The sequence below is a fragment of the Seriola dumerili genome, unplaced genomic scaffold (genome assembly GCF_002260705.1).
Source record: "Seriola dumerili isolate Sdu_G_001 unplaced genomic scaffold, Sdu_1.0 BDQW01000330.1, whole genome shotgun sequence".
In the NCBI taxonomy this organism is placed as follows: Eukaryota; Metazoa; Chordata; class Actinopteri; order Carangiformes; family Carangidae; genus Seriola; species Seriola dumerili.
The window spans coordinates 617,099-628,588 of record NW_019174585.1 but is presented as its reverse complement, the minus strand read 5'-3'; the positions used below and the strand labels follow the sequence as shown (position 1 = coordinate 628,588).

At 37.5% G+C, this 11,490-nt stretch overlaps 2 protein-coding genes across 2 annotated transcripts; both read right to left on the bottom strand.

The window, feature by feature from the left end:
- Positions 1-3,871: 3,871 nt before the first annotated feature.
- On the bottom strand, positions 3,872-4,804 carry LOC111232278 (olfactory receptor 52A5-like). Its single transcript, XM_022759717.1, has one exon. The coding sequence runs from the start codon at positions 4,802-4,804 to the stop codon at positions 3,872-3,874; it is 933 nt and encodes a 310-aa protein (XP_022615438.1).
- A 2,467-nt stretch (positions 4,805-7,271) lies between these two features.
- Positions 7,272-8,204, bottom strand: LOC111232277 (olfactory receptor 52A5-like). The gene has a single exon (XM_022759716.1). The coding sequence runs from the start codon at positions 8,202-8,204 to the stop codon at positions 7,272-7,274; it is 933 nt and encodes a 310-aa protein (XP_022615437.1).
- Positions 8,205-11,490: the final 3,286 nt, after the last annotated feature.

Sequence of the window (11,490 nt, the reverse complement as noted above, 5' to 3'; positions counted from 1 at the left end):
AAAGATATTAAATGCATCACTTACATCTCCAAGCCATAAAGAGTGATACAATATCTATTATTATAGTATGCCAATTTACTACTATATTTACTACTACATTTGTCTAACATCTGTTTAATTTGCAGATTCAGATTTTATACAAAACATCTGATGGTCATATTTTTTCTGTGATTGATTTAATACGAAAAACGCGTATGAAGTAACTAGTTCCGCTTTTCCAGCTACAACATTAAAATACTACTTTCATAGTAACACATCAGTAATATTAACCAAATAATACAATATCATGGTGTCACTTTCTGAAAAGCCACTATTTATAAAGAGTATATAAGTTGTAATTGATTGATTTATTAATGTTAATGTCATACTGGAGGAGGATTTTCCACAACCTAAAAGTTGTTCTTATAATTACTTATAACTGATCTCTAAAGCATTACTACATGATCCATTAACCATTATCAGAAAGAGTTTAATGTATGAGCACTTTTATGTTTGATACTGGTGCAAGACAGAGTGAATTCATTCAATGTGACTGTGACTGTGATTGTACTGTACTGTATCGTACTTTGTACCAAGAATTAAATGTTTTGTTTTAGTAGAAAATATTGGTACATTACTAGCATCATCCAGTCAGGGGAACAGTTCATGCTAAAGTGTTAGCAAACAGTCAACTACTTACACTTTCATCAGTGAACCACTGAAGACATGTTTCTGTCCTCTTGATGGAAGTAAGCTCAATAGTCACTTGCAGTTAAATTCTGTATTACTGTTTATTTGGATATTTATATTGTTGCAATCACACAATAAGTATCCTTACAAAAAAAACCCCACCACTCTTGTAACACAGTTTTGGCAAACTTTGATCAAACAGGATAATTTGTATGTATCTGCATATGCATTCAGGTGGCAGTTTTGGGAACACACTGGTTTGTGCATGCAAATATTAGTGTGTTAAGTAATCCATAAATCCTGCATGATCAGCACTGCATGCTCAACGAGAGAATGAGATACTGCATCCCAGAGCAGCTGCCAGTATGATAGATTAAATTCATTCACACGACTGAGTAACCTTTATTGATGCTGCTGGCACGGATTTACCAGCACTGCCTGCATGGTTTATATTTAACAGCAGTGGCTCTATAAAGGTGTTGATCATGTCCCAAAAAGTGGTGCTGTAATTGATTTCACAGGGCAGCAGAGGGCACAAGAGACTGAATCAATTCCTGGTTCATTCTTGTTCAGTGCTGGAAAATAGATTTCTCAAAGTATCACAAATGCTTTAATAGTCTGTAAATCTATAGATCAGAACAATATGATGTCCTGATGTCCTCACTGACACTCCACAAGAAACGATTCAGCAGGTGAAACAATTCCCATTTTAGTTTGGCCTGCAATCAGAAAAACATTTCATAACTGACATCACTGCTTAAGACTTTAAAAAAAATTCCAAGGCCTTTTATAGAAGAAACTTGACTCAATGCTTTTTAAAGGATGAGTTCACAATTTGTCAAATCTGTCTTAATTCAGTAGTCAGGTGCCCATATTTCTTTAGAGAGAACTTTATAATAAAAAGACTAACTTTGACAGATACCACATTGATCTGTCTAACTCAGACTGCTGAAGCTTCATACTCTATTACAGATGCTTCAGATGAACTTTGAAAGAACAAAAGGTTTCTGACCTCGAACAGGAGAAATAATCACAACACACACACACACACANTGTCTCTACAGTCCACATGAGGATCTCCCTCAGATCTGGGGATCAACTTTCACTGACCAGCCTGACTTCAACCAAATCAATTAGTTTCTCATCTGTGTATTCACCCATCAGGTTTATATTTCCTCTATGATAACATCATAGAAAACTTTATGGAGTTTGGGTCCAGCGCCAGTTTGTGGTACTTGTTTCTGATTGAATGAGCCTGGCTGCATACAAATAGATATATGCCACCTCTCTCTCTCTCTCTCTCTCTCTATATATATATATATATGTTTTTTTCAGTTTAAGTTTAATGCTTTGAAGTGGGTGGCTAAGGTAAAACATTTGCTTTCTAAAAAAGAAGTTATGGCTGTATATAAGTATTAAGCGACACCTGCAGGCTACAGCTCTGTACAACAACCAGACTGTAGTAATGAGCTCTACATTATAGACTTTTAAGAAAACAAATCTGTAAATCATTAAGGAGATTATTATTGGGTGTAAGATGAAACCACAAGTGGCATCAGGATGTGATTGGCTGCACAGTAACAAAAACAACCAGTTAACAAGGGATTTATAGGTGACCACTTTAATATTTTCACCCAAAACAAACTTTTTATATTGAATTCACAAGAACGTGCAAAGAAAGAAAAAAGTATAATTTATGAGGTCTAGAGATATCTGTTCTGTAATTTTCCCTCTTATCAACAATATAAATATAACATTAGTACAAAAATGTTTTTACACATATTTAAATTATGATATAAAAATTAAATTAAACCAAATTAATTTAGTTAAAGGATTAAAAATAAAGGAGATATTGGCTTGCAGTTAAATTCGGTATTACTGTATATGTATATGAAGTAACTAGTTCCGCTTTTCCAGCTACAACATTAAAATACTAGTCAGGGGAACAGTTCATGCTAAAGTGTTAGCAAACAGTCAACTACTTACACTTTCATCAGTGAACCACTGAAGACATGTTTCTGTCCTCTTGATGGAAGTAAGCTCAATAGTCACTTGCAGTTAAATTCTGTATTACTGTTTATTTGGATATTTATATTGTTGCAATCACACAATAAGTATCCTTACAAAAAAAACCCCACCACTCTTGTAACACAGTTTTGGCAAACTTTGATCAAACAGGATAATTTGTATGTATCTGCATATGCATTCAGGTGGCAGTTTTGGGAACACACTGGTTTGTGCATGCAAATATTAGTGTGTTAAGTAATCCATAAATCCTGCATGATCAGCACTGCATGCTCAACGAGAGAATGAGATACTGCATCCCAGAGCAGCTGCCAGTATGATAGATTAAATTCATTCACACGACTGAGTAACCTTTATTGATGCTGCTGGCACGGATTTACCAGCACTGCCTGCATGGTTTATATTTAACAGCAGTGGCTCTATAAAGGTGTTGATCATGTCCCAAAAAGTGGTGCTGTAATTGATTTCACAGGGCAGCAGAGGGCACAAGAGACTTAATCAATTCCTGGTTCATTCTTGTTCAGTGCTGGAAAATAGATTTCTCAAAGTATCACAAATGCTTTAATAGTCTGTAAATCTATAGATCAGAACAATATGATGTCCTGATGTCCTCACTGACACTCCACAAGAAACGATTCAGCAGGTGAAACAATTCCCATTTTAGTTTGGCCTGCAATCAGAAAAACATTTCATAACTGACATCACTGCTTAAGACTTTAAAAAAAATTCCAAGGCCTTTTATAGAAGAAACTTGACTCAATGCTTTTTAAAGGATGAGTTCACAATTTGTCAAATCTGTCTTAATTCAGTAGTCAGGTGCCCATATTTCTTTAGAGAGAACTTTATAATAAAAAGACTAACTTTGACAGATACCACATTGATCTGTCTAACTCAGACTGCTGAAGCTTCATACTCTATTACAGATGCTTCAGATGAACTTTGAAAGAACAAAAGGTTTCTGACCTCGAACAGGAGAAATAATCACAACACACACACACACACACACGGCTCCTAATGTTCATATGGGCACCTGAGTTTTGTTTAAAGGCAGTCTTGAAAAATTGTTAAGCTATCCTTTAAGACTTGTTTAGACCTGTACCAGAGACCCTGTTAAAACATCACAAAATACATCCTATGATATTTGTGCATTATGTTTGAGAGATCAATCAAAACTAAATCAACGTGTGGCTTTGACTTTTTTTGAGCAGCAGAGGAATGTTTTCCCAATGTAGCCCCTGAGGTTCTGATCTCTAAAGCCGTAGATGAGCGGGCTGAGAAAGCGTGGGATTAGTATGAAGCAGAAGTAATTAAAAAAGGCGATGTCTTCCGGTAGCCAGTTGGCGTGCAGCACTATGAGAGTTTCAGTGATAGGGTGAGTGAAGGCCAGCATACATAGCAACAACTGAAAGCCGTGGAGCAGCACAGTGTGCATGGCTTTGCTCACAGATTCTCTGTCCTGTCTCAGCTTCCTGGTTTCGAGCAGGATTCTCACATATGTAAAGAGGATGATGACAGCCACTACTGCAAAGAAGAGCACATTTATAGCAGCTTTGAACAATTTCTGGATTGGAGATGAGGTGACGACGACAGGTTTGCAAAGCACAGGGGTAGAGAGGACATCTAGAGCAAGATCAAGTTCCCCAATGGAGTATTCAATGATAGGGAAGATACAACTGATGAACCAAAGAGACAGAATAATGATCCAGATACGGTCTGAGTGCCAGGTGGCCGGCTGTTGGAGCGGATAGAAGATGGCGACATAACGCTCCAGTGACATGGTGGCCAGGATTAAGGGTGTGTTCTGGAAAGTGGCAGTGGATATGAACAGAAGAGGAACACAGTACACAATAGCAAATTTCACCTGACCCATGACACAGAGGAAGAGCACCACAGAGGACAAGAGCTGGAGGGTGTCATTGATCAGCATGTAGGTAAACAGGATGTAACGGGACGTCTCCAGGAACTGCCTGTGAGACGCAAAGATGTGCAGCATAACAGCAATGCAGCACAGGAAGATGCAGAAGAAGGGGATTGCCACACACACCTTGATGATGACAGACAGGCTTCTCTGGGATGTTGCATTGGCTGGAAGTTCAGTCAGGTTCTGCATTTTGCAGCTGTGCACTGGAGCACACCTGTTAAAGAAAAACATGAATTAAAAATCCATATACAAATGAGAAATAAAATAAATACATAAAACGTGCATATAACACAACTCTAGTTGAATGTCTACCCCCTTAGATAAAAGAACATGATAATGAACTGTTTGTATTACACATCCAACATTCAGAATAAAAGAGCACTTCACTCACCTAAGAATATCCTCATCAGTCAGAAGAGTTCAGATATCTGTTCTTCTTATCACATATTGTGTGTTTGACGAACAACATCTCTGGGAGGCTCTTCCTCCAGAGATACATTGGTTTCAGGCTGTCGTCACAAAGCATCATGTTTCTCATTATCAACAGATTTCAGTGTGGAGATGGACTAATGAGCTGATATTCCTGTAGAATATCATCAGGATTTATGGAAGGAAGCTCTAAACTTAATTTTTTTGATACATGACTGTTTAAGCAGACACGCAAGAAGTAAAAAAATGATGAACCCATGCGAAACATAAAAAAAAAATCAATAAGCCCATTTTATTCCAAATTAATAAGTGCAATTGCTGCAGATGAAAGATATTAAATGCATCACTTACATCTCCAAGCCATAAAGAGTGATACAATATCTATTATTATAGTATGCCAATTTACTACTATATTTACTACTACATTTGTCTAACGTCTGTTTAATTTGCAGATTCAGATTTTATACAAAACATCTGATGAGGTTATGTGTTTTTTTGTAATTGATTTAATACGAAAAAAAAGTATATGAAGTAACTAGTTCCGCTTTTCCGGCTACAACATTAAAATACTACTTTCATAGTAACACATCAGTAATATTAACCAAATAATACAATATCATGGTGTCACTTTCTGAAAAGCCACTATTTATAAAGAGTATATAAGTTGTAATTGATTGATTTATTAATGTTAATGTCATACTGGAGGAGGATTTTCCACAACCTAAAAGTTGTTCTTATAATTACTTATAACTGATCTCTAAAGCATTACTACATGATCCATTAACCATTATCAGAAAGTGTTTAATGTATGAGCACTTTTATGTTTGATACTGGTGCAAGACAGAGTGAATTCATTCAATGTGACTGTGACTGTGATTGTACTGTACTGTATCGTACTTTGTACCAAGAACTAAATGTTTTGTTTTAGTAGAAAATATTGGTACATTACTAGCATCATCCAGTCAGGGGAACAGTTCATGCTAAAGTGTTAGCAAACAGTCAACTACTTACACTTTCATCAGTGAACCACTGAAGACATGTTTCTGTCCTCTTGATGGAAGTAAGCTCAATAGTCACTTGCAGTTAAATTCTGTATTACTGTTTATTTGGATATTTATATTGTTGCAATCACACAATAAGTATCCTTACAAAAAAAACCCCACCACTCTTGTAACACAGTTTTGGCAAACTTTGATCAAACAGGATAATTTGTATGTATCTGCATATGCATTCAGGTGGCAGTTTTGGGAACACACTGGTTTGTGCATGCAAATATTAGTGTGTTAAGTAATCCATAAATCCTGCATGATCAGCACTGCATGCTCAACGAGAGAATGAGATACTGCATCCCAGAGCAGCTGCCAGTATGATAGATTAAATTCATTCACACGACTGAGTAACCTTTATTGATGCTGCTGGCACGGATTTACCAGCACTGCCTGCATGGTTTATATTTAACAGCAGTGGCTCTATAAAGGTGTTGATCATGTCCCAAAAAGTGGTGCTGTAATTGATTTCACAGGGCAGCAGAGGGCACAAGAGACTGAATCAATTCCTGGTTCATTCTTGTTCAGTGCTGAAAAATAGATTTCTCAAAGTATCACAAATGCTTCAATAGTCTGTAAATCTATAGATCAGAACAATATGATGTCCTGATGTCCTCACTGACACTCCACAAGAAACGATTCAGCAGGTGAAACAATTCCCATTTTAGTTTGGCCTGCAATCAGAAAAACATTTCATAACTGACATCACTGCTTAAGACTTTAAAAAAAATTCCAAGGCCTTTTATAGAAGAAACTTGACTCAATGCTTTTTAAAGGATGAGTTCACAATTTGTCAAATCTGTCTTAATTCAGTAGTCAGGTGCCCATATTTCTTTAGAGAGAACTTTATAATAAAAAGACTAACTTTGACAGATACCACATTGATCTGTCTAACTCAGACTGCTGAAGCTTCATACTCTATTACAGATGCTTCAGATGAACTTTGAAAGAACAAAAGGTTTCTGACCTCGAACAGGAGAAATAATCACAACACACACACACACACACACTGCTCCTAATGTTCATATGGGCACCTGAGTTTTGTTTAAAGGCAGTCTTGAAAAATTGTTAAGCTATCCTTTAAGACTTGTTTAGACCTGTACCAGAGACCCTGTTAAAACATCACAAAATACATCCTATGATATTTGTGCATTATGTTTGAGAGATCAATCAAAACTAAATCAACGTGTGGCTTTGACTTTTTTTGAGCAGCAGAGGAATGTTTTCCCAATGTAGCCCCTGAGGTTCTGATCTCTAAAGCCGTAGATGAGCGGGCTGAGAAAGCGTGGGATTAGTATGAAGCAGAAGTAATTAAAAAAGGCGATGTCTTCCGGTAGCCAGTTGGCGTGCAGCACTATGAGAGTTTCAGTGATAGGGTGAGTGAAGGCCAGCATACATAGCAACAACTGAAAGCCATGGAGCAGCACAGTGTGCATGGCTTTGCTCACAGATTCTCTGTCCTGTCTCAGCTTCCTGGTTTCGAGCAGGATTCTCACATATGTAAAGAGGATGATGACAGCCACTACTGCAAAGAAGAGCACATTTATAGCAGCTTTGAACAATTTCTGGATTGGAGATGAGGTGACGACGACAGGTTTGCAAAGCACAGGGGTAGAGAGGACATCCAGAGCAAGATCAAGTTCCCCAATGGAGTATTCAATGATAGGGAAGATACAACTGATGAACCAAAGAGACAGAATAATGATCCAGATACGGTCTGAGTGCCAGGTGGCCGGCTGTTTGAGCGGATAGAAGATGGCGACATAACGCTCCAGTGACATGGTGGCCAGGATTAAGGGTGTGTTCTGGAAAGTGGCAGTGGATATGAACAGAAGAGGAACACAGTACACAATAGCAAATTTCACCTGACCCATGACACAGAGGAAGAGCACCACAGAGGACAAGAGCTGGAGGGTGTCATTGATCAGCATGTAGGTAAACAGGATGTAACGGGACGTCTCCAGGAACTGCCTGTGAGACGCAAAGATGTGCAGCATAACAGCAATGCAGCACAGGAAGATGCAGAAGAAGGGGATTGCCACACACACCTTGATGATGACAGACAGGCTTCTCTGGGATGTTGCATTGGCTGGAAGTTCAGTCAGGTTCTGCATTTTGCAGCTGTGCACTGGAGCACACCTGTTAAAGAAAAACATGAATTAAAAATCCATATACAAATGAGAAATAAAATAAATACATAAAACGTGCATATAACACAACTCTAGTTGAAGGTCTACCCCCTTAGATAAAAGAACGTGATAATGAACTGTTTGTATTACACATCCAACATTCAGAATAAAAGAGCACTTCACTCACCTAAGCATATCCTCATCAGTCAGAAGAGTTCAGATATCTGTTCTTCTTATCACATATTGTGTGTTTTGACGAACAACATCTCTGGGGAGGCTCTTCCTCCAGAGATAATTGGTTTCAAGGCTGTCGTCACAAAAAAGCAATCATGTTTCTCATTAATCAACAGATTTACAGATGTGGAGATGGACTAACATGAAGCTGCATTATTCCTGTTAAATATCATCAGAATTCTATGGAAGGAAGGCTTCTAAGACTTAATTTTTTTTGATACATGACTGTTTAAGCAGACACGCCCAAGAAGTAAAAAAATGATGAACCCATGCGAAACATAAAAAAAAAAATCAATAATGGCCCATTTTATTCCAAAAATTAATAAGTGCAATTCTTGCAGATTGAAAGATAATTAATGCATCACTTACATCTCCAACATAAAGAGTGTATTACAATAATCTATTATTAGTATGCCAATGTACTTACTATATTTACTACTACATTTGTCTAACGTCTGTTTAATTTGCAGATTCAGAGGTTTTATAGTAAACAACATCTGATGAGGTTATGTGTTTTGTATTTTGGTAATTGATTTAATAGCGAAAAAAAGTATATGAAGTAAAGCTAGTTCGCTTTTCCGGCTAACCAACATTAAATACTACTTTCATAGTCCACACATCACAGTAAATCGAGAGAACCACGTAGTCATAACGAAGCCTGTCCCACATGTAAGGATCGATCCAGGAAGAGCCAGCAATCGGTGACTCTGTAGAGCTTGCTAATACAAACGGCCAAGATTAAACCAAATAAATACATATCAATGGTGTCAACTTTCTGAAAAGCACTAATTTAGTAAGAGTATATAAGTTGTAAATTGAATTGATTTTATTAATGTTAAATGTCATACTGGAAGGAGGATTTTCCACAACCTAAAAGTTGTTCTATAATAATATTATAACTGAATCTCTAAAGCATTACTACATGATCCATTAAACCATTAATCATGAAAGAGTTTAATGTATGAAGCACTTTTAATGTGTGATTACTGGTGCAAAGACAGAGTGAATTCATTCAATGTGACTGTGATGTGATTGTACTGTATGTAATCGTACTTTTGTACAAGAAACTAAATATTGTTTTGTTTAGTAGAAAAATATTGGTAGCCATTACTAGCATTCATCCAGTCAGGGGAACAGTTCATGCATAAAGTAGTTAGCAAACAGGTCAACTACTTACAATTTCATCAGTGAACACACTGGAAGACATGTTTCTGTCCTCATTGATGGAAAGTAGCTCAATAGTACACTTGCAGTTAAATTCTGTTTATTACATGTTTTATTGTGGATATTATATTGGTTGACAATCCACACAATAGATATCCTTACAAAAAACACCCACCACTCTCCCGTAATCACAGTCTTTGGCGAACTATTTGATCAACAGGAGTAATTTGTATGTATCTGGCATATGCATTCAGGTGGCAAGTTTTTGGGACACACACACTGGTTTGTGACATAGCAAATCATTAGTGGTGTTAAAGTAATCCATAAATCTGCATGAATCAAGCCACTTGCCACTGCTCAACGAGAGAATGAGATACCTGCAATCCCAGGAGCAGCTTTGCCTATGGATAAGATTAAATATCATTCAACACGAATGAGCTAACACTGTTTATTGATCGCCTGCACGATCGGCACGGATTTACCAGCACTGCCTGGCATGGTTTATATTATAACAGCAGTGGCTATAATAAAGGTTGTTGATCATGTCCCAAGAAAGTGGTGCTGTAATTGATTTCACAGGGCAGCAGAGGGCCCAAGAGACTGAAATCAATTCCTGGTTCAATTCTTTGTTCAGTGGCTGGAAATAAGATTTCTCAGAAAGTTCACAAATGTTTAATACGTCTGATAAGGATGTATAGCATCAAAGGAATATGATGTCCTGATGTCCCTCACTTGACTCCCAGCAAGAAACGATTCATGCAGGTGAAACAAATTCCCATTTTGAGTTTGGCCATGCACAAAATTCAGGAAGAAAACATCATATCCAAGTACAAGCTGAAGCGATGATTCGATAAGAAGGACTTCTTAAAGAAAAGAAGATTCAAGGCTTTATAGAAGAAACGGTCTGTGACTCAAATGCTTTTTTAAAGGATGAGTTCAACCAATTTGTCAACAATGCTGTCTTATTATTCAGTAGTACGAGAGTGTCCCCATATTTCTTTAAGAGAAGACACTTTATAATAAAAAGACTCAAACTTTTGACATGATACGAAATTCAATTGAACTCAATAGACGATCGCCTTCATAACTCTAAATTACCAATCAAGTGAAAACCTTTGAAAGAAACTAAAAACGGTTTCTGAACGCATCGAACAGGAGGAAAATAATCAAAACACACCACACACACCACGAGCATGCCATAATGTTGGGTCTATATGAGAGGCGTGAGTTTTGGGTGGGTTAATAGGCAGTCTGAAAAATTGTTAAGCTATCCTTTAAGAACTTGTTTATGACCTGTACCAGAGACCCTTGTTAAACATCACAAAAATACATCCTAGGTGATTATTTGTGCGATTATGGTTTGAGAGATTCAAATCAAAACTAAATCAAAACGTGTGGGTTTTTGACTCTTTTTGAGGCAGCAGAGGAATGTTTTCCCAATGTAAGCCGCCTGAGGTTCTGATCTCTAAAGCCGTAGAATGAGGGGCTGAGAAGCGTGGGATTAGTAATGAAGCAGGAAAAGTAATTAAAAAAAGCGATTCTTCCGGTAGCAGTTGGCGTGCGCAGCACTTGAGAGTTTTCAAAGTGATAGGGTGAGTGAAGCCAGCACTACATAGCAACAACTTGAAAAGCCATGGAGGCAGCACAGTGTGCATGGCTTTGCGTCACAGATTCTCTGTCCTGTCTCCAGCTTCCTGGTTTCGAGCAGGATTCTCACATATGTAAAGAGGAATGATGACAGCCACTACTGCAAAGAAGAGCACATTTATAGCAAAGCTCTTAAACAACTTTCTGGAATTGGAGAAGAGTTGATGACGACAGTTTTGCAAAGCACAGTGGGTAAGAGCAGGACATCCAGAGTCAGAGCGATCAG

What these genes read in the sequence shown, in the direction of transcription:
- LOC111232278 (XM_022759717.1), bottom strand. Translation starts at nt 4,804, where the DNA reads ATGCAGAACCTGACTGAACTTCCAGCCAATGCAACATCCCAGAGAAGC.
- LOC111232277 (XM_022759716.1), bottom strand. Translation starts at nt 8,204, where the DNA reads ATGCAGAACCTGACTGAACTTCCAGCCAATGCAACATCCCAGAGAAGC.